The 23,147-nt window shown below is 32.2% G+C and overlaps 1 protein-coding gene, 1 long non-coding RNA gene and 1 pseudogene across 3 annotated transcripts; 2 read left to right on the forward strand and 1 right to left on the reverse strand.

Annotated features, from left to right (window-relative positions):
- Nucleotides 1-919: 919 nt before the first annotated feature.
- LOC103833853 lies at nt 920-3,616 on the reverse strand. Of its 2 annotated transcripts, XM_033292730.1 has the most exons (6): nt 2,534-3,016; nt 2,312-2,451; nt 1,830-1,995; nt 1,553-1,651; nt 1,361-1,459; nt 920-1,276 (listed from the first exon to the last, which is right to left on the reverse strand). In XM_033292730.1, the coding sequence occupies exons 2-6, from the start codon at nt 2,428-2,430 to the stop codon at nt 1,106-1,108; spliced, it is 654 nt and encodes a 217-aa protein (XP_033148621.1). In that variant the 5' UTR covers nt 2,431-2,451; nt 2,534-3,016; the 3' UTR covers nt 920-1,105. The 2 variants fall into 2 exon arrangements, with proteins under 2 accessions (XP_033148621.1, XP_033148617.1); XM_033292726.1 differs by having other exon boundaries at nt 1,361-1,651; nt 2,312-3,616.
- Nucleotides 3,400-8,109, forward strand: LOC117134415. The gene is made up of 2 exons (XR_004458572.1): nt 3,400-3,630; nt 4,157-8,109. It is a non-coding gene; the product is annotated as an uncharacterized LOC117134415 (long non-coding RNA).
- Nucleotides 8,110-20,704: 12,595 nt separating this feature from the next.
- Nucleotides 20,705-22,619, forward strand: LOC103836181 (annotated as a pseudogene).
- Nucleotides 22,620-23,147: the final 528 nt, after the last annotated feature.

Genomic DNA, 23,147 nt, shown 5'->3' on the forward strand with positions numbered 1-23,147 from the left:
ATTATTTTTTCTATTTGATATGATATATAATTAAATTTAAATGATAGTAACATATATATGGTATATGTTAATATTAATATTTATTGGATGATGCTTTTTGCTCAGATTTGTTTTTTTATCATTTGTATCTGTTATAGCAAAAAATTTAAATTAGTGATAACAAAATTTTCACTGTGAGAATAACGGTTTAAGTAATTTATAATATTTATAAAAATTAAGTTGTCAATATTTTTTCAAAATTTTTATCAAAAAATGTTCAAAGTAAATTTCAAAATTACGATATTTATGTATTTTTATATGGCATATAGTTCAATTTAAAATGATACATATATTTATATATATTTTATTTTTGATACTTATTAAATGAGACTTTCAACTTATATTATTTTTTAATTATTTGTATCATGTCGTAACAAAAGTTTTAAATCATAGATCATAAAATTTGAATGTGAAACTTTTAACAGTTTTAGTAATTTATAATTATTTTTAAAAATTCAAAATATAATATATAAATCATCTTTTAAATTTTTATTATATGGTTACTATGATTGTTTAATTTATTTTAATAGCTTAAAATTAAACAAATATAATTATAATACACACTTATTTTTATCAAATCTTTATTATTCAAAATCATTAATTGTCATATATACTTTAGTCACATTAGGCAATTCTGTAATCTTATTTAAGAAAATAATGAATCATATTAATAATGTATTTATTGTGGTTTAATAAAAAGCTTATTATATATTTAAATGGACCAACGTATTTCTCTAAGGATTCTAAAAATTATTCTAGTGATGACACGTGGCTACAAAAAATTGTTGCAATGCTTCTCAAATAATATATAGGGGATATTCACTGCTATGCTTCTGCGTAAATATTAAAGCATCGTTAGTCACGATTGAAGTAATCACGATTGAAGTAAAAACAACATGGAATAGATAATGAAAGAGAGATAGATAGTGTTTGTTCATTAGGCAAAAAATGATTCCATGTTTAGATCTAAGACATAAAGACAAAGGGAATCAAATGAAATCTTTAAAGAAAAGTAATATTAGAAAGTGGGCTTGTGTTTCGAAAACAAAAGAAAGTGGGCTTAGTTTTAGTCAGTTTTTACTTTGGATTCTTTTTTAGCTTTGTTGAGTTTGTGTTTCATTGTCAAGAAAAAGAGCAATGCCCCTACTACGGCCAATCCTTTGATGAAGCTTAAGAGATGCTGAACAAACTCGGCATGTCCAAACAACGAAGAGTTTGTAGCTGCCTGATCCGTAAGCTACACAAAACAAATCATATTCAGTCAGCCGAAACATTTCGTTATGTGAAACTTATTACACATATATAGGCCGCAAGAACACACCTCACGGAATTTTGATATGACATTCTCAACATGCTGCTCGTCAAAGTTTGACTTGTAGAAATTGTTTACGGTGTCGTAAGACACAGTTTCATTCAAGATCTTAACAAACAAACCGACAGGATTAGAAAAAAAAAAGTGAGATTTAAAAGAAACCAAAGTGGCTGAAAAAGAGAGATACATGTTGTTACTTACCCTTTTGAATTTGAGATAAAGGAGTCCAAATTGTTCAATGTCGACACGATGACTATAGAAATCGTGATGGATCATTGTAACAATGAATTGGTGTAGAAGCTATATAACAACAAGGAAACAGATTGGTTTGGCATGAAACCAAGAGATCTATAACTATAAGATGAAGCTCAAATTATAAGGAACTGCATTACATTCCAAGATATATATATGAAGCTGTTATCTCGTTCTAATTAGAATTGGTTCTAGAATATAATAAGAGCAAACTGAGGGTAAGTACCAAGAGGAAAGCTCCAAAGAAGCTGCCATAGATGAAGATAAGTCCACCAAGCGTCTTCACTATGATACTAATAGCCATGAGATGCTTAATCTGGTCTCCTGAATATCCGAACTTCGGTCTCCAGTAATCCTGTGCTCCTTCCCAATTGGAGCTGAGCTCCATGTAACTAAATATAACAAAGATAAAAAAAAATAGCTCTAGTGGAGTCAAATCATAGATTGAGAGGAGTATCTGATACCGTTAGAGGTCTCACATCAGACATGAGTTGCGGTCAATATATGGACACATACCCATCTACTACAAAACCTAAGATATACCTTACCAAAATTAAATTTCACACCATCTTCCAATGTTTCTAGGAATCTAGAAATCAACCTGATCAATCTCAATTTAAATTCTAATTAAAGATTGTTATGATGAGGATATTAAATGTAAAAAGGGTAAGTAATAGGAAAACAGAGGAGGTAGTTGATGAGTCTTACTCATGCCAAGCAGAGAAGAAGAAGGAAGAGGAAAAGAGAGCTCTTCCAATAGTTTCAATATACGGGAAAGTAGCAACTTTACTTCCTAAATTGTTCACTTTTCTCTGCACAAAGTCCATCTCTGGTTCTTACTATGTATCCTATCAAATAAGCCAGAGGAAGATAATGATGAGGATGGTAGGTTGGGAACTTTAGATGATTGTATAGAAAGAAAGTCCTTACTCTTTAATTGGCGTATGGAGAAGAAACTGAAGAGGAGCCAATAGAAGAATTGAATTGGTGATGAGAAGATGATTGAATTATAAGAATAACTGCGACTCGGTCTTCTTCTTGAAAAGAAAAGGTGGATGCACTTTGCACGTTCTAAGCGTTTTTTTCCTGCTTAAACTCGAGAATAATTATACTAATTACACCAATTACAAGAAAAAAGTGAGTATACTTTTTTAAGATTTTAATTTTGAAATTTAAGAAACTTAGATGAAGAAGTTAGAAGACGTGATGTGCAACATCAGACTGCATTGACAGCTGTAGTTCTGTATAAGGTGCACCATTAATGAATAGCTTAATACCTCATTCTTACATCTTGGTGTGCTATCAAGCAAAAAGCAAGACACTTAACTTTGGGAAATAAACTATTTTGATCCCAACATATATAGTAATCCCTATCGAACACATACAAACAATGACTGTAACAGCTCTTGACTCTAGGCTTAAACAATGGACACTTGCTTAACAACAAAACCAAATCATTTGTCATTCTTTACGTGCAAAAAGAGTTGATAGATGAAAACAACAACTCACAGAAGGGTTTCCTGAAAATGAAAATAGAGAGAGTGTGAAGAGGTAGGCTGTGTATTTATTTTGAAATCTAGCTATCGTTGTGAATTGTGTTGTTTTTCTTTGTATATTACAAAAGATCAGAAAATAACAAAAATTTATCCAATTGTAAGTTTGTAATCCGCGGTTTTTTCTGATTCTTTTTTTTTTAATTATTATTACAGTGCTTAATCTTGGTTTAATCTAGTTTGGTAAGAAGATAGATTCCACGTTAAACACATGAACTACATTAAGATCACTACTGTGCGTTGTCTACATAATTTATCATAAAAATTAGATCATGACAGCCAAGATACCTAACTAATAATATTTTATTAATTACAATTTGTTCATACATACTCGCATAATTATATAAATACAATTTCTGTTATATATCTTTTCATGGAAGATGAGTTATTGATCACTTGTGCCTCTTCATAATTGGTTTCGATCAATTAACACAAAAAGTGGTGTCGTTAAGTTTCAAATGTTACCATAAAATGGTTACGTGCTAGGTTGCATGGAAATGGAAACAAGAACGGATACGTTGAAACGAAACGTTTCGAAACGTGAAAATCTGATTTTTGATTTTTTTATGCTTTGGAAACGTTTTAGAAATGTCTATAAATAAATAAATATATATATTATATATATATATATATATATATAAATGATTAATATTTGTATTCATTTTTATTATGTTTATTATATCTTAGAATACAAATAAACAAATATCCATTCTATTTAATCATACTAAAAAATAAGTCATTATTAAACATCAAAATCATATAAAAAATTCAAAATAACAAAAACCCAGTACTTCAATATTAAATAGTTTAACTAAAATAAAAATCATAACAAGAAATCATAACTAATTGGAAAGTTTTAGCGTCTCCAAAACAGAAACGCGAGTTTCCAAAACAGAAACGCAAGTTTCCAATGCGTTTCCGCGAGTTTCCGAAAGATTCTGATTCCAAAACGTTTCTGAAACGTGAAACGTACCTTCAACCGAGTTTCTATGCAACATAGGTTACGTGTACCCTGGATTTACATTATCTTATGATGATTAGCTGTAATCAGTCCAATAATTTGTTTTATATTCAAAATCAAATCATGTAGGGATTATATGCGGACAACTAGTTATAATGGTGCCACTGTATCCAACTTAACCAATAATGTGATAATTTTATTAAGGAAAACCGCGTAAAAAACTTCGAAAGTGACACACTTTAAACCTTAATTTTTTTTTACTATCACTTTAAACTTTTAATATGATATTTGTATCACAAAAAACCTTCAACCTGGCTTACTTGTTTGTCAAGTAAAAAATTGACATGTTGTACATGTAAATGTGATGATGTATCGGTATTTTTGAAAAAAATAATTATTTAATTAAAAATAAATAAAAATTAAATAAAAAGTCAGAAAATTAAATAAAAATCAGAATACTAAATAAAAATTCAGAAAATTAATCAGAATATCAAAATAAGTTAGAATTAATTAAAATACAGAAAAATAAATAAAAATTCAAAATAAATAAGATTAAATTAAAATTCGAAAAATTAAAAAAATAAAGAAAAAATCAAAAACTAAAAAAAAATAAAAATAGTTTTTTTTAAATTACAAGATTCTTTTTTAAAAGAAAACCAACATGTCATCGACAATAAAAATTTCAAATATATACCTGATAACGATGGTAGTTTCTCTTATAAATATTAACAGACATTATCGTTAAAAATGACAGTAAATATGTCAATAACGATGTTTTCGACAACCATCATTTAAAACTGTCGTTTATGACATTATCGTTAGATGATGGTTGTTGAAATCATCATTATGAACATATCTACCGTCATTTTTAACGATGATGTTGGAAACCATCATTAGAGATATGTCAAAAACGTCATTATTAATGGTTATGAGAGAAACCACCGTCGTCATCACTGATATGTTTGAAATTGTTATTGTGATGATATGTTTGTTTTCCTTGTAATTAAAAAACTATTTTTAATCTATTTTTTTTTTAACTTTGTGGCTTTTTATTTTCTTTTTGTTTAGTTTTCTGAATTTTTATTTAATTTTCTGTATTTTTATTTACTTTTCTGTATTTTAATTTAATATTATTTAGTTTTATTATTTTTTTAGTTTTCTGTATTTTAGTTAACTCTAATTTATTTGTGAAATTTTAATTACTTTTATGAAATTTTATTTAATTTTCTGAATTTTATATAGTTTTCCGATTTGTTTTTAATTTTCTGATTCTTTATTTAATTTGTATTTATTTTATTAATTAAATAATTATCTTTTCGAAAAAACTGATACATCATCACATTTACCTGTACAGCAGGTCAATTTTTTACTTTATGAACAAATAAGCCAGACTGAAGTTTTTTTGTGATACAAATATCACTTTGAAGGTTATGTTAGTCAAAAAAGTTAGGTTTAAAGTGTTAGTAGATGTCATTTTCGAAGTATTTTTAATTACTCTCAACAATTGGTTAAGCAACGCACATCTCTACCATTCTATTTATTTTAATTAAGAGTCTTTTCTATGAACATTGACTTCAAAAACACTCAAATCTTCTCACTTTTTCTAAAGAAAAAAACATTTAAATAATAAGGAACACATTAAGACTTTTGTTCCACAAGCCGGTCTGCATCAATAATGGTGTTTGTTCATAGGGCTAATTGGTGCAATAGCCACATTACAGTGATAAAATTAAGGAAGTGGTCATGATTTTGACATAATCCACTGTTAGACTTTTCGGCTTCCTTCCACTCGGTTATACCCCTCTAAGTAACAAGTTACTGGTTCCAACACATAAAGTAAACGACCTGGTGGTTTTGTATCCCATTGTAACAATCACATAACTTAGGAAGCGTGTGGCACAACTGTATTCAAAATCAAAGGATGGAAAGGATGCAAAGAGAGGAGTAGATAAGAATCGTAAGTGTACAAGAAACAACGTTAAACAAACAGCAAGTTGAAGAGTAATAGTTCCATACTATGTATTTTAGGTAGAATAGTATCAATACAAATGTAGTTCCAATTGAAAGAGCATCTACATAATATAGTGACACTTGAAAATGTGCATGATACAAGGAAATTACGTAATACTTTACCCAAAAGGAAGCCAAATATTCCAGAAATGAACTGATGAACTTAATCATTAACCTCAACTTGGAAATAGAAACCATAAATACAATCATGAATTTATAAGTTAAAGAAGGTGATAGTATACCATCTTATGTTTACTAGGACTGCAAAGAAGTTAAATTTCCATTTAAAAACTACTCATATGCAGAATCGAAATTTACTATTTTATATAGCGTCGAACTATTCCATATGATCACATATCCATATCATGTCTACAGTTGTACGCCAGTGAAACACAACGGTGCTGGTGGTTGGGTTATAGAACACAAGATAGAAGCGGGGAATAAGAAGAACAAGGTACGAACTATCATTATGGAACCAAACATGTCCAAATATGTAGTCATTTGTATCGGTGTGTTCTATGAAACGGATGCGAAGATATGAGGAGTAAGAAATATATAGGTTTGGGTATGTGTAATATAACAACGTGAACGTGGAAGTCGGGCAGGGGAAACCAAACTTTGAATGGGACAGCATGTCCAAATATGTAGTCATATGGGGCTGTAATAGAACACTTGACATTAAACACTAAACCCAAGTTAAAAAAATATAAACCCCAATCCACCCCCATAGGCAACCCAAATCTCCGGAAAACTAAATCCACCTGCCATAATACTAGAGACATGTATTTACATTCCTCATTAACCATATGAAATACAAAGCTAATGGGAATGGTAATAGAACACTTGACAGTAAACACTAAACCTAAGTTAAGGAAATATAAACTCCAATACATAGACAACCCAAATCTTTGTGAAATTAAATCCACCTGCCATAATACTGGAAACATGTATTTACATTCCTCATGACCAACATGAAATACAAAGCTAATGGGGCTGGTAATAGAACACTTGACATTAAACACTAAACCCAAGTTAAGGAAATATAAACTCCAATAAATAGGAAACCCAAATCTTAGAGAAATATAAACCTCATGAGCCACATGGAATATGCAATGGGAAACATAGGTACAATCTCACGTACCAGATATGCGATTATGTTATTCCATATAATTGTACTATGTATTTATTATTTTATAAGTTCTATTCCATATAACGTATACTATGTTATTTGTATACTATTTTCATAGTACATCCATGATTTATTTACATAAAATACAAATCCAATTGAGGATTGCTAAAACAACACTTGACATTAAACACCTAACACAAGTTAGGGAAATATAAAAATCGAATAGTTGGTGACAGCTATTCCATATGAAAGAGTAGGAGGATGCCACGTACTAAAGTCGATTTACCAATATATTTTCACTGTATAAATTTAAACAAGTGGTATAAGTTAATAATTTTAAATGTGTGTGATAAGGTTACGAGAAGACTTCTATTCTATAGACACCATACTTTTTAAAAGGGTACTATGTGTATAGTAGATACAGAATTGAGCACCATGAAATACAAAGCTAATGGGGATGGTAACTAACTGTCGTGCAAGAATATAATGAAGAAACATAACCGAGAAAGTATGGGACCCCATCTTCAATACTTGCCCAAACTGTGACGCATTCAACATCGCCAGGTCCTCATCCTCTAATGCACTCTTTATCACTTCAATCCAACGGAGATTGAAATAGTTGTTAACCATTTTCTTTCCAGTGGGTTCAAAGCCGGTCTCAAACAATCTACTTGGAAGGTCTAACTCGTCCATACCAAACCTGAAGAATGAAAAGTAAGAGAGGAAAAGAGTGAAGACGGTTCACACTGTAATATTCAATATAAAAATGAATTATGAATCAAACAGAATAAGAATGGCTAACGAATGGAAAGGCATATGATGTAAAAGTACGATACCATGTAAAAGGGAATAATGTGAACCTTATACTATTCCACATGACATGACATATAGCAACAAGATATACTGATACGGACATACGATGAAAATCTATGTATTGCAGATGCTATTCCACAAAATAATAGATATTTCTACACCATGAACTATGCACCGCAGAGACAAAACCCCCAATTCAAGCATAACTTAGAATAAGAATATCATAGAGGGTACCACAACCGACAACAAATTGCAGCAAAGCAAAACATAATAGCAAGTGATACAATCCTCAGTGGAATAGTTGAATGGGATAAGTATACAATTACATTTCAAATGGAAACTAGATTCGAAATATGTCCCGACTGAGCATTTCTAAGCAATGATATTCCACACATCTTCCCCTAAATTACTACACTACATATTTTGCATCACCGCTATAAAGACAATTCACATTTAAGAAACCCTCACACAACCCGGGAAAGCCCGAACCGTAAATCAAATTGAAAAGTCAGATGTGAAGGCCTATTTTTGTAACCGGAACAATGGTTTCCAACGGGGACTATGATACAGACTTAACAATTAAAAAACCATAATTCTGAGAGGATCCCAAGATAAAATCAGATAAGCAAAGAAGAAGTTTTAATAACCAGACTCGACGGAGAAACACCGAGAACTTACGGGACTGGCAAAGATCTGAGAAGAATCGAGTTGGTGAAGTTGGAGAGGTCAGCTGTGTTACTACCCGTCGCCGAAACCGTAATGCAAAACCCAACCGCCCAACCCTAGCGGTGAAAATTAAAAGGGAGGACGACCGAGATGAAAATTTGATTGCATGCAGAGGCGAGGCGTTGGAGCAGATCGGAGGCAGAGACCTTTCGACTTCGATAAATTACCGAAAAAAATGAGAAGGAGAAGATGTGAATAGGGTGAAGCCACGATTTACCTTTGTGCAGTTAAAAATTAATTTTTAATTAATTTTTGTAGCAGGTGCAGCCTGTTAATTAAAAGGGTAGTACCGTATTATTAAGTATATATGACGCCGTGTATATGTCCGTTAGCTAAAATAGTTACTTTGTCAATTACCCCTTTTTTCGTTACCATAGCCCCCAATTTCCCTTGTTCATATTACGACTTAATGACTAAATCAACGTCTTCTTTGTAAGCTTCTGCTTCCATTTTCGTCTCAATGTACGAATCTTTTATTTAGTTATTCTTCGTACGCTACAGATTCATCAAAAATTTTACTTTTGGAACAAGTAAGTATTTTTCCCCCCTAATCAACATCCTAGTTCTTGTTTCTTATATTAAAAAATAAAGAAATGATACAATAATTTACTGTCATGCTTTCTAAGAAAAATAAAGAAAATATTACATGAGGGTCACTTTTCATGTTTTAATAACACTATAGGGCACTTTGCACTCTTGAGACACTTTTTCTCAACTTAATCATTTTTTTTCTAGTTGAAACAAACCCAAAACTGTAACTAATAGGTCCCACATTCTATTTTCTTATGAGTGATTTACACTCTAGGGTACATTTTAAGTTTTTATTTCATCTTAGGACAGTTTCTACAATTGAGGTAGTTTTTTGTGGTTGTTTTACAAATTTACCCCTTTATTACAACAAACAAAAACATATCTTCTTTTCTTTTGTTGACTTTATGTTATGTTTAATTTTTAAGAGTTATTAACACTCAGAGTCAGTTTCTATGTTTTTATTACACAATAAGGCAGTTTCTACTAATAAGGTAGCTTCTTGTTCTTGTTTTACAAATTTACCCCCTCACTATAGCAAACTAAATCTTATCTTCTTTTCTATTATTGCCTTTATGTTCTGTTTCAGTTTTAAGTATTTGGATTTTAAAAACTAAGAAAACAATAAAACACTTTTATTTTTAATTTCACCTACAAAAAATTTGGCTAAAATTTTCTTACGTTTTTGACAAACCAAAGAAATCGTCGAAGATGCCGGCTTATGACGGGAAAAATAAGTTGGTGTACTCTGTTCGTAAACGGGGGCATGGTCACCGGAAAATTGGGGGAGGGGGAGTGTAAATGATTGAAAAGAGCCATGACGTTTTGGTTATAATCTGTTGAACTCTGAAATTATGAGAAAACTTGTTTTTTGCTTGTCTTTTGACTAGAGATGGCAATTGGGCTCACCCGCAACCCATTTGTCCCGTCCCGCTGTGGTACCATTTCCAGTTGGGTCTTTGCGGGTGGTACCGCTGCGGGACGTGGGCCCTGAACCCTATGACCAATCCCGACCCGCACTATAGCAACGGGTAAGCGGGTCGGCCCGCGGGCCCATATCTTCAAAGCTTGACCAATCCTGTGAACCTGCAAGAAGAACGAGACAGCAATACGTTATCAGGTTGATCAAATCCATTAAGTTGCAAATATTGTCTCGACTCTCGTTTGTAGCATAAGACATTGTATCCGTTGGTGTTCTCCAGAAACAGCAACTTGTCCTACTACAATCCTGTTGATATATATATATACAAGTTAAAAAAAAAAGATTAGTCTTGGCATCACTAAGTAAATTCAATAGGAACCACAAGCTTTTGTAACTAATAGTAAAAGCTTCTGCTACCATCAAGTCCCAAAGCAAGACAAAAGCTTTATATCACGTAGCTAATGTCAAAGAAACAAAGAAGAAAGACCCTCATAGCAAACTATAACTGCCTAAGGCTAGACTCAATCATACACTGTAAAAGACGCTTAACATTTCAAATCTTCCGAGATAACCATGTAGAAGCATTACATTCACAGTCTATTAGAACTTTATCAACTCTTCCAAAAGATTAAGAAGACACTTAAACTACACTTATATAACTGCATTCCATATAAGGTTCCATATATTCTATCACACTAGCGAGTTGGATGTTCATCTTAATATTAACTATACATCTCTCAAACATCCAAATCGCTACCATATTTCAAGTTTTCAACACGTTGACATTTATAATGGTCCACCAAGCAAAGACAGTAAATAAAAGGAATGTTTAGACAACTCACATTCGAGAACGATGATTAAGTTTCCAGAAAAACAACAATAAAAAACAAGTTTTGTGTAGAATTTCTTGTCTCCACTCACACTCACTTCAGAAAAAACCCCTTTTTCCCTACGATGAGTAACAAAGAAAGTGAACGAGTTCTGGTCAACATTGCAAAGCTTGAAGAGAAAAGATGATTCCTTGATTGAAAGCGATCTGGAAGAGGCACAACTGAAGTGAATGAGTTTAGGTCACCGGTTGGAGGAAATGAGAATCGCCATCATTATCTTTAGAGTTATTAACATAAATAGACACATTGTGTCTTTTTATTACACTTGAGAACACATTATGCTACTAAGGTACTTTTCAGTGGTTGAAGACTTGTTTACCCTCCAAAAAGCAAAACCAAGAAGGATACTAAGGTAATTGGACGATTCTTTTTAGTTGGGTTGGTTAGGTATTTGAATTTTTTTAAAAATATGGTTTAGATTGCTGGACGTGAAACCTAGGTGAAATTGAATTTTGTTTTTCACACAGGCCCGGGGAAATTCTCGTCGAATTAATTTTCTTTCTTCAATAATAGTAAAACCCAGAGAAAAAGTGACGAAGGAGATTTCCAACGGAGGACGTTTTAACGGCGGAGACTAATGGAGAAAAAGATGTCATCGCAAAAGAGGAGAGATTTCAAGGGCAAAGCAAAAGGTTAGATCCATTTATTGTTTACATCTCGATTGGTTTCGGTATTTACGGTTGCTTCCATCTCAATCCTCATGTGAGGTTAAAGATTCCCAAGTTTTTGGGTTAGTGTTTCAATTCTGGGATTTTGTTTTTGGGATTAGGGTTTGGGATTTCGATTTTGGGATTTGGGATTCAGGATTTCAATTTTGGGATTAGGGTTCCGATTCCAGAGTTTTCTAAGTTTCATTTTTTTGTTGGTATCAGTTTTTACAGAGGTAGCGTAGGCAGAGGAGGAAGGAGTGAATGAAGGAAGCTTTCTTAATTTTGGGATTAGGGTTCTGATTTCAGAGTTTTCTAATGATGATGTTTTCTATGTACGTGTGTACATTGTTATGTGTGTATACATGTGTACACTATTTTACAGAGGTGGCGTAGGCAGAGGAGGAAGAGGTGAATGAAGGAAGCTTTTTTAATTTTGGGATTAGGGTTCTGATTTTAGAGTTTTCTAATGATGATGTTTTCTATGTACGTGTGTACATTGTTATGTGTGCGTACATGTGTACACTATTTTAGACTAATGTATGCATGTTAGGTGTTGTGTTTGCATTTTGTAGACTTATTATATTATGCTAATTGGATGGTGTAAGATTTTATTTTGCGGTTTGATTGTATGATATGGACGTATCATGCCTCTAAGAATGATGTTGTATCATGCTTGTAAGAATGATGGTTTTATTCGGTTAAAATATCACGGTAGTTTGTGTTGTATGTGTAATCCTAATGTAAGCATGTTTGGTGTTGCTGCTAAAACATGTTTGGTGTTTTACTAAACTTGTTGCAAAATGATAATCGAATTGTGTAAAGATGATGTTTATTTGGTTAAAACATGTGTACATTGTTGTTTGTATACATGCGTACAATAGCGCATAGTTGTCCCCATGGACAGCGAGTAGCATTCGAGTAAAACACGCTAACTTGTACACACGTACAAAGAATCGAGGTTGTACACATGGACAACTCGGCAGAAAAAATGTACATGCTACTCCTTTGGGAAATTCAAATGGCAAAGTGTAAATCCGTGGCTTCTGATTTTTATTCTTGAATGTCTACAAATTATCACGTGAAACATGATTCAAGTGTGGTTGTGTGTGCTATGTATGTCACGATAATGTGTACATGCGTACAAAGAAGTATGATTGTACACATGGACAGTCTGAGATTCGTTTACAAAGTGTACACGATCGGAGTATGAAGATAGTAGTAAGGTGAGAGGTTGAAAAAAATCATGTGGTGTTCGGCCAAATTTAGGAATCAAAAAAGTACGGTGAAGATTCTGGTTGTAAGTTCCTTGGTGTTATGCGGTCAATAGCTCAGTGAGGCGGAGGGGAGGGGGGGAGGAGCTTCGGTGTTGACAAAGAACTCCTGCAACACATTTCCGCTGCCGTCGTCGAACGTCTTCTATTCGCCGGCGATAATTATACAATGCTCCACCATGGAAGATACCTATTCCAAAAAAACCAGAATTGTTATTTAACCAAAATTAAGATGTTGGAATTACAGTAAATCAAATTGTTAAACAAAGTTATCTCACAAACCACCACTTAGAATCCAATAATCAGGATTGAAAATCTTGGATTAGTTAGCAAAGTTTAGATTTTTTTTTCTTGATGAACACAGAGAAAATCGACGTCGTTGGGGGGAGATGAAAGAGAATAATGTTATAGGTAGAACTAAATCTGGACCGTTGAAAATAAGAGAGAGGGATATTGATCGAATGGTTGATATTAAATAGCAGATATATGTCTTTTCCAGATCTGCCAAATAAAATCTTAGCCGTTGGAGCTTTAAGAAGATCAATGGTTGTGGGCTAATCCCGCCAAAGGAAAATCTAGTTAGTTGCCTTATTATTGAGTTCTAACGAAAAGGAAGAAAACTAGTTGAGGAAAGTGTGTCAGTATAACAATGTGTCTTAAAGTGTAATAAAGATGAGGAATGTGTCCTAGAGTGAAAATATTTCTTATCTTTATACATGTTCATCTTATCTATATAGTGTACATGTGAACATTACCATTTAGTGTATATGTGTACATTATCTATATACATGTTCATCTTATCTATATAGTGTACATGTGTACATTATCTTTATACACTTTCGTACACAGCAAGCAAAAAAAACTTGATCAGAATATAAACTGGAGCAGGGTTGGGACAAAACGTGATCATGTTCTAAATATGGGACAAGTGAAAGTGTTTGTTATCTCGTCATTAGGTGTAACATATTGTATATATTGATGTTGGGTGTATGTGTACATGTGGACAAGTTGCTCATTGTTTATGAATATTACAAATGTTAAAAGATCCATGATTTGAGTGGTTAATTTTTAACTTCTCATTTCAACTCATTTCTCATTTTAATCATTTTACTAGATTTTGACCCGCGCTTTTAAAGCGCGAGTTTTTTTTAATTGATAAATATTTAGTAAATGTCATATTTTTATATATTTGTGTTTTATTTTATAAAAGACTTAAATTTTTTATGTGGAGTAGATTTTGACCCGCCCTTAAAAGGGCGGGTATATTTTTTGTTTTATTTTATTGTAAAATATTAATTTTCTGTCTCATATTTTTCTTTGTAATGATATTTGTATTTTTCTGTAATCATATGTGTTAAATTTTTAATTACTATTAGTAAGAGATTTTGATAATTTTATTGAATTTGTGATGTTGGATACTCTACATGTGCTATCGTTAAAATTATATGGTTTTCATTTTTTTATTTCATGTATAATTATAATAATGTTATAATTATACATAATAATTTGCCATGACGTTAAATATGAATTTTGTAAATTTTGATCCAGTATAAATGAAAAGGGCTACATGAATTGTTAAAAATCGCGATAACGTCTTAACTGAATAGTCATGCCAGAGTAGCCAACGTCTGAAAGAATTTTGTATTAGTTATAGAATTTCATTATAATTAATATCATGCCAGAGTAGCCAACGTCTGAAAGAATTAGAAATGATAATATATCTGAATAGTCTCTGTTGTAATGTTGTGATCTAATTGAACTCTTGTATTTGCTGATTTTTTAAATAAATAGTGACAATTTGGATTTTGGTTAGATATGGAAGTTTGTTGATTTTAAATTTCGGGGTAACAGGAGTACACATATATTTTAGGAAAATGAGTTAGATATAGGAGTTGTATATATATTTCAGGAAATTTGTTGTCATTTATAAAATTTGTTGCCTTTATAATAGGAGTTTAATTGGTTGTGGAAGGTGGTTACGTAAAATTCTTAATTGAGTCTAGTAGGATAGATATTTTAATTGAAAAATAGAAGTTTTATATGTTTGTAGTCCTTAAAAATAGGACATTAGTGGTTATGGAACTGCTTTGTTATTGTTGTTTACGTTTTATTTAAAAAAGTGGCAATCAAATTTTCCTGAAAAGTAGGATTTTAGAATTGCTAGAACTGCCGTAAAAATTTAATGGTATTGATAAAGTGATATAAGCAGTTTTATATAGATGATGTAAACAAAAATATTTTTTCATACCAATTAGTTATACAGGTTTCTTGTTTTATTTTTATGTATCATTTTATGTGGCATTCACGTATTAATATTGCATTTTACAAATCTAATTTCATAAATCATGGGTTGAAGTGCTATTTTGAAAGTTTGAGGCTGAATTTGAGGAGAACTCTGTATTATTTGAGAGTTTGGGATCAAATTGATGATAACTCAAACTTTAAAGGACCAAATGTGTAAAAAGGGGAACTTCACCATTGTTGACCGAGCTTTCAATTTGCGATAGAGAGAATTTGCGATAACGATTTCGGACGATCACAACGGTATCGTCCTTTAAAGTTTTTAAATATATTTGAATTTTAAAATCTAATAAAACAATAAAATGTTTTTCTTTTAATTTCAGCTACAAAATTTTCTTACGTTTTTGACAAACCAAAAGAAATCGTCAGACGGCTTACGATGCGAAAGATAGAGTTGGTGTATTATGTTCATGAACGGGGGCGTGGTCACCGGAAAATTGGAGGAGGGGAGTGTAAATGATTGAAAAAGGTCATGGCGTTTTGGTTATAATCTGTTAAACTCGGAAATTATGTGAAACTTACTTTTTTCTTGTCTTTTGACTATAATCGGTTAGACTATATAACATTTGCAAGTTTTAAAGGTAAAATCATCAAAAAAAAAAGATTTCATCAAGAAAATTAATGGCAGCTCCGAGATGGAATTGCAGAAATCGTAGGAAACCCTAATTTAAAGAAGATGAGTATATTACAAAATTGCCACTCCTTACAAAAATATTAAAATTTAGCAAAAATGAGTTAACCGCGCATAGAACCCGGAACTAGAGAGATAAGGGCAAGGCACATTACCGCTGGACCACAAACACTTACTTATTATGTTTCACATACACAATAAATTATACTGAGTTATAATTTTAAATAAAACATTGTATTATGTCCCTTTTTAAAAATAAAGTAAGTGTATATTCTAATTGCATTTGTGTACATTACTGGAAATGATGTTGTTTTCTGAAAATCAAACAATAACGCATGGCAAATGTTGATAAAATGTGTGGACACTAAATGAACATTATCTTTGAAATGTACATGTGTACATAAACGTTTAGTGTACATGTGTACATTATTTTTATACATGTGCGTTTTATCTATATAGTGTACATGTGTACACATATAAATGTTATACATGGGCATTGCCAGACGGTGAACACGTGGACATGCCTAGCCGTGGTTTACACGTATACATAATGGTGTTAAGCCAACATTGTGTCTAAGAAAGGTGGATGTACGATTATGCTTTCATAGAGCCATGTGAAAAGAGAGAGGCATGTAATACATATAATTGAACCGCACAAACGTTCTAAGGTTATGATGGGAGTGAACATATAGAAACAGAGAGTCACTTGGCTGCAGAAATGGGATTTCGATTATTCTCTTCGGATTCATCCATTGTAATGATTTAGAGAATACACATGAGAACAATGCAAATAAAATGTGTGACGACCGAACACTTTGCACACAACAAGCAAAAGAAACTTGATCAGGATATAAACTTGAGCAGTGTGGGGCAAAAAGTGATCATGTTTTAATTATGGAACAAGTGAAAGTGTTTGTTACCTCGTCATTAGGTGTAATGTATTGTACATATTGATGTTGGGTGTATGCGTACATGTGGATAAGTGGTACATGTGGACAAGTTGCTCATTGTTTATGAATATTACAAATGTTAAAAGATCTCATGATTTTAGTGGTTTTTAACTTCTCATTTTAATCATTTTATGTGGCATTCAGGTATTAATATTGCATTTACAAATCTAATTTCATAAAATGATGGGTTGGAGTTTGAATTTGAAATTTTGAGGCTAAATTTGAGGAGAATTCTGTATACTTTGAGAGTTTAGGGTCAAATTGATGATAACTTAAAATTGAAAGGACTAAACGTGCAAAAAGGATAAACTTCACCATTGCTGACCGAGCTTTCAAATTGCGATAGAGAGGATTTGCGGCAACGATTTCGGACGATCACAACGATGGATCTGAGCGAGACAAAGTGATGCGAAGGTGAATGATGATGGATGAGGCAGCAACAAGGAGATCATGTGGCTGAGGAGCTTGACGCTGAGATGAATCATGAAGGAGGAACTCGGCCACAACAGATATTTGACGACCACGACGATGGAGAAGAGCAAGACAACGAGAAGCTTGATTTCTTAGTGTAAACTTGAGTACTTGATTCCACGAGGGAGAAGAAGGAATCAGAGCTCAAGTTCGAGGATATTCTACTATAATTCTGAGATTCATCATTTTCTCCAGAGATGATATATTCTTAAAGATATTCTATAGCTATGGCGGAAGAAAAAGAGGAGAAGATAAGGTTTTTAATTGAAAATATTGTTGTTTTATAACCACATGATTTGTTTAATGAATTTATTTTAGCTTAGTTAGATTTTAAAGAATAAATAATAGTAGAGGGGTATCAATGGGTTTTACACAGACTGAAAATTGTAAAGTGTGTGTAAGAAGAGAGAGAAAAGTGTGCAAGGAGTGAAAACTGCTTTATTGTGTTATTATAAAGTGTAAAACTGCCCTACAATGTAATTCTTTTTTTTATCGTCTTCTTTCCCAACTTTCTTTGTTTTCTTTTCTTCTTTCACCAGATTTTTAAAATGCTTAAATTTTGGTCGAGAATCATTACGGGTGTAAATAGATGACGAGTACACTCGACATCTCTAAAAACAGTGCAATTGACATGATACATCTTATCTCATCTGGGATTTTCAAGCTTGACAAGATCTAACTCTTATTCAAACGTTTCATTTATACTCATTAATCCGGTGCTTTCTTGGTTGATACAACTAAACCTAAAAATTTCGAATTTAACTTGGATCTATAAAGTTTCATCTAAAATGAGTAAAAAGTGATGAAAACGAGTGAAAAATCTGGAAGATGGTGGAGGCGGCCATCTTTTAATTGCAGGTAGGTTACAGGAAAGGAGATGATGATGAAATCACAAATTTACCCCTCATAAAAAAAAAAAAAAAGAAAACCACAATAGAATATTAACTGGTTGAACCCGGGTTTATTGAACTAAAACAAAACCACTAACCATCTGAGCTGTAAGGCTTAACATTCATCCTCAAAACCTTATAATTTAGCAATACACAAACACGTAAAAGCTCAAAACCTAGACCCGATTAATCTCATGTTTTCAATTAACTAGTTACCTATGCCGACCGACCGAATCACGCATAATAAAAAAAAATTACTCTTACACACCCAATTAAATTATTTGAAAATCATGCATGTTTTTCAGTCACTAACATTTAACTAGGCATGGACAATCATTTTCCGGATACGATTCGAGTCGGTTTCTTTCGAGTTTGAGTCCTTTGGATCTTAAACATTTGAATCCAACTACATATTTTTTTCGATTCAGGGTCGGATCAATTCCTTTGGGTCCAGGTCAATTCAGATCTATAATTTTCAGGTATGTAATGGATCTGAATCGGTTCGAGTATTAAAAAAATCAAAAAAACATTAAATATCTAAATATTATCCAAATCTAGTCAAATCCCCTCATATTTGTAGACACTTTTTTTTGTAAAGTAGTGTACATGTGGATATTTGTTATTTGTTGTACATGTGGACATCCGCATATAGTATCCACGTGGATAATAAAACATGTGTACATGTGATTGTTATTTGATATAAACTTTTTTGTAAAGTAGTACTTTAAGAAACAGTTTCTTAATTTTTTAGTTAAAAATTAAGAAACAGTTTCTTATATTCTCTAAGAAACCAGAGATAATGATGCTCTTAGTATACTAAATTGAATACATCGCAGATGTATAAATGTATGTTAGAGTACTTATGGAGATTAAATAATGAGTTCTTTAGTCTAGTGTTCGAAGACGGTTGAACATTGGGTCTAGGTTGTGGGTTCGACTCCTATCCATCACTTTTAGTTTAAGTTTCGTGTTTTCTTTAATGAGTGGCATTTTCGTAATTTAATCATCATCTTCCTAAATCTCAATTAGGGTTTTATGCAATTTATCTCCACGGCCGTGAACCATTTTCTTCACCTTATTCATGAGTTGTTTTTTTTTTCATTTTTCCTCCCTATTATACCTTTAAGCTTGTAGAAATGTCATTTAAGACCAGATTTTAAGCTTTTAAACTCGAAAAATCAATTTTTTTTACTTTCCCGATTTAGTGGCCGATTTGGACCAAAACACAACTTGATTCTGCAGCTTGGCGAAGCTGTGAATCGTGGAAGAGAGTAAGCCGAAGAAGATACTTGACGTAGAAAAGAGGAGGCACCACGAGCTAAAGATCGGAAGAGCGACATTTGATTTCAACAACAACCTATTCAATTTCTGCGTTTTCGTTTGGTGCCCGAGCAAGGAAAGAAGGAGTCGTGGTTTGGTAATACAGAGAAACTCTGATTTGGCCGAAAGAAAAATGCAAAACAAAATCTGGAAAAGAAAAAGAATATGAAAAAGAAGTGGATCCCTGTTAGTTATGCTTTGGTTAGAAACCTACAAATACTTAAGAAAAGGTGTCTTAGACCATCTGCAATGGGAGTCCATTAAGCATCCTTAGCTCCACAACCAATGTTTATCAGATTAAAAAACTATTATTTGAGTAATATAATACAAGGATTGATCCTTACATAAGGAATTTAAGGATCAAATCCTTGTCTACGTGGCAGTTATGACTTGTAAACATTTGACTTGTAAACATTTTTAAACTTGTATCAAACATAGACATTTTTAAACTCTATCACACTTATATTAAATGAAACCTATAGTTTTAAGAAGATAAAATTATACATAAAATAAGAAAAATTAATAGAAATTATTTAGCTTATAATTTATAATTTTTTTAAAAAAATTGAAATTGAAAAATTTATAGTTTTTAAACTTATACATTTTTAAACTTTTCTTTTCTGGTATATTTATTTTTAATCATGCAATTAATGAAATTTCAATTTCAATTTAAAAAAAAATTATTTTTTTTATTTCTAAAAACTCCTAATTGGAAATCACCATTGGACACATTATTTTGACTAGAGTCCTTAACTATTCAAACAAAAAAAAAACAAAAAAAAAATTAATATAATAATTAATATATAGTTCTTGGCTTAACAAATGATTCTCATCAAGATACTTCCTTATCCTCTCCATGATGATTTGACGTTTCTCGTATTTTTACCACTATCTTAATCAGATTTCATACCTAAAATTGAAAGTGACCTATTGTGATATAAAAAGTCAGAAAGTGTCTATTTCTGAAAATAACTCAAAAATAAAACCATTGTGTTTCTATAGTTCTTGGCTTAACAAATGATTCTCATCAAGATACTTCCTTATCCTCTCCATGATGATTTGACGTTTCTCGTATTTTTACCACTATCTTAATCAGATTTCATACCTAAAATTGACATCAAGAACAAAATACGAGGATGTCAAACGTCAAGAACATGTGTGCACAACCTTAACATGGTCAATGCCAGCAATTGCATTTTTTGGTAGAATGGAATTTGCCCTTGTGTTTATCATCTCTGCTGTCCAAGAGTAAGAATATTAAAGTACATTATGGAGTCATTTAGTTTGCTTCTACATCACAAGACTTGATACACGTTCTATGTTAGTTATGCTGATCATTCTGGTGGCGGTGGTGGGCCGCTCGAGAAAATGGTTGGACCACTAGTAAATGTGATGACCAAATATGGCTCTAAGGTTCTCACTTTCTACACCGGGATGTAAGTGGTCGCATTCGATGTTAGACTTTTAAAGTTTTCGCTCATAACCGCAAAGGGTAGGGGAACCGCAGCCTTGTGGTTCATCTTTGGACAATCCATCCGAGCTTACTTCTTGGTACAACCATATATTTCTATCTTGAATCTTTTTTCACAAGATTGTAATCTCACTACATGTTTTCTTGATTCAGCTGGCAACGCAAATCCTCTCAACTATTATTCCTTTCCCTACCAACTTGAACGACTTCACTCAGGTTAATAATTAGCTTTGCTACCGCATAAAATCACACATATTGGTCTTATGTGATCAACAAAGATTGTTATTGACTCGTAGAACTTGACTTTAATCGGGGCGTTGCTCTATTACATTGGATTGAAGCATGACATTGACAACCTCGACGAGGCAGATAAGAGCAAGGAGGAGAAGGAAAAGGAAGATGACAAGCCCTCTACTTCCAAAGCCAAAGCAAACTGAACTTCACAAACTCCGTTGTTTTATTCCGGCAGTTCACACTATGTATTTTACCTTCTTTTTTGGTTAATCAGACCGCTCTATGATATCAGTTCTCGATCAAATGTTTTGCATTCTGTTATGTTTTCTGGTTCATGTTTTAAATTATTCACCGTATTAAACGTAACACAATGTGAATATTTCTAATCTCTAGTATTGTTTGCATACAAAAAAAAACGATTGTGGAATTAAAATCTCCGTTGTTACTTGCTCCAACCTTTGGATAAGGTTAAATTCAGTGATCATGGTTCAGTATAGTTACTAGTTACTACTCAGAGATATTTTTGAAGACGGTTAATAAAGCCAACTAACAAGAGAGCTATTAGAAGATGAAGACAAGATATGAATCAGAGAGAGATTGGGTAGAGTCGTAGAGAGTGCATTGATGTTTTCTTTCTCAATGTTTGAGGGTTTCATTTATTACTGGAATTGCTTGTTTGTGTGCAAAAATGCATTTTTTGTTTTGTTTGTTTTAATATTGATAGAATATTTAATGGGCAGGCTCATGGGTTCTGGGCCTTCTTATTCTATATCTTGAATATTAGTTTGTTATAAATGTATATATCTGAATACAGATTCAAACATGTCAGGTGTTTGAGAACAAATCACATGGAAAAATGTAAAATTGGTAGTGAATATATACGGTGCTTCTGTTCTTTGATTATATATTCATTTTCATTCTCTATATAGTTTGTACTTGGCTCTTAAATCCTGATTGATATACTTGATATCTGACAATATTTCTTTTTCTTTGCCGGATATATAAATACACCAAAAGCTAAACTATAAGATTCAAGTAAGTTTGGGTCTTATATCTATAATCCCTCTGAAACTCAAATTCAGTATTAAAAATTTTTGATTTATAGAATAATCAGTCCTACGACAAGAGGTTTGAATCCGCAGCACAAAAAAAAAACAATTCAGGTCCTAGTACTACCACCAACGCTTTGGTATAGTATTGTTTTTTATGTTTTGAAAATCAAGTTGGTAATTAGAAAGGGACAAAGGGCTCTAGTAATGAACAAGAAGATAAAGATAAAGACATGTAATTGTGAGGAAAACCATCTCTATCGTATGTCATTGACGGGATAAGAAGTAGACAAGACTTATGTTATATACAATATTTTGGATATACAAGGACCATGTGTATCCGAACCTGTGCACTTATTATCTATAGTGTGTATGTTCCCCGTGTTGTAATTTAACTTCGAGAATATATATTTTCACAGTGAAAAAACTCTGATTTCCTATCTTTTCAACCAGTGGTCAAGAAGGAAAACAGATTTCTATGTATATATTTTACATTTCTATATATCATATATTATGATAAGATATACATATTACATACTTTGAAACAAAACATATGTTATCAATCATATAATATAATACAGATTTTTAGAAAACTCTCAGAGGAGATATGGTATTTATAATAAAAATCACATTATATAACACATGACTCGGGCCCTTTCGGTATTTGTTCAAGTGCCAGGGGAATAAATTATACATCGAACATATTTACTGTTTGCTAGTGTGTAACTGATATGACATTCACATTCCGGGATCTTGATTCTGCGAATTGCATCA

The sequence above is a fragment of the Brassica rapa genome, chromosome A01 (genome assembly GCF_000309985.2).
Source record: "Brassica rapa cultivar Chiifu-401-42 chromosome A01, CAAS_Brap_v3.01, whole genome shotgun sequence".
NCBI lineage: Eukaryota > Viridiplantae > Streptophyta > Magnoliopsida > Brassicales > Brassicaceae > Brassica > Brassica rapa.

Excerpts from the sequence above, each read along its gene's own strand:
- LOC103833853 (XM_033292726.1), bottom strand. The coding sequence starts at position 2,430 with ATGGACTTTGTGCAGAGAAAAGTGAACAATTTAGGAAGTAAAGTTGCT. Across the intron at positions 1,996-2,311 it reads TTCTTCTCTGCTTGGCATGA|TTACATGGAGCTCAGCTCCA; the intron begins GTAAGACTCATC and ends TGTTATATTTAG. Across the intron at positions 1,277-1,360 it reads TCATATCAAAATTCCGTGAG|CTTACGGATCAGGCAGCTAC; the intron begins GTGTGTTCTTGC and ends TGTTTTGTGTAG.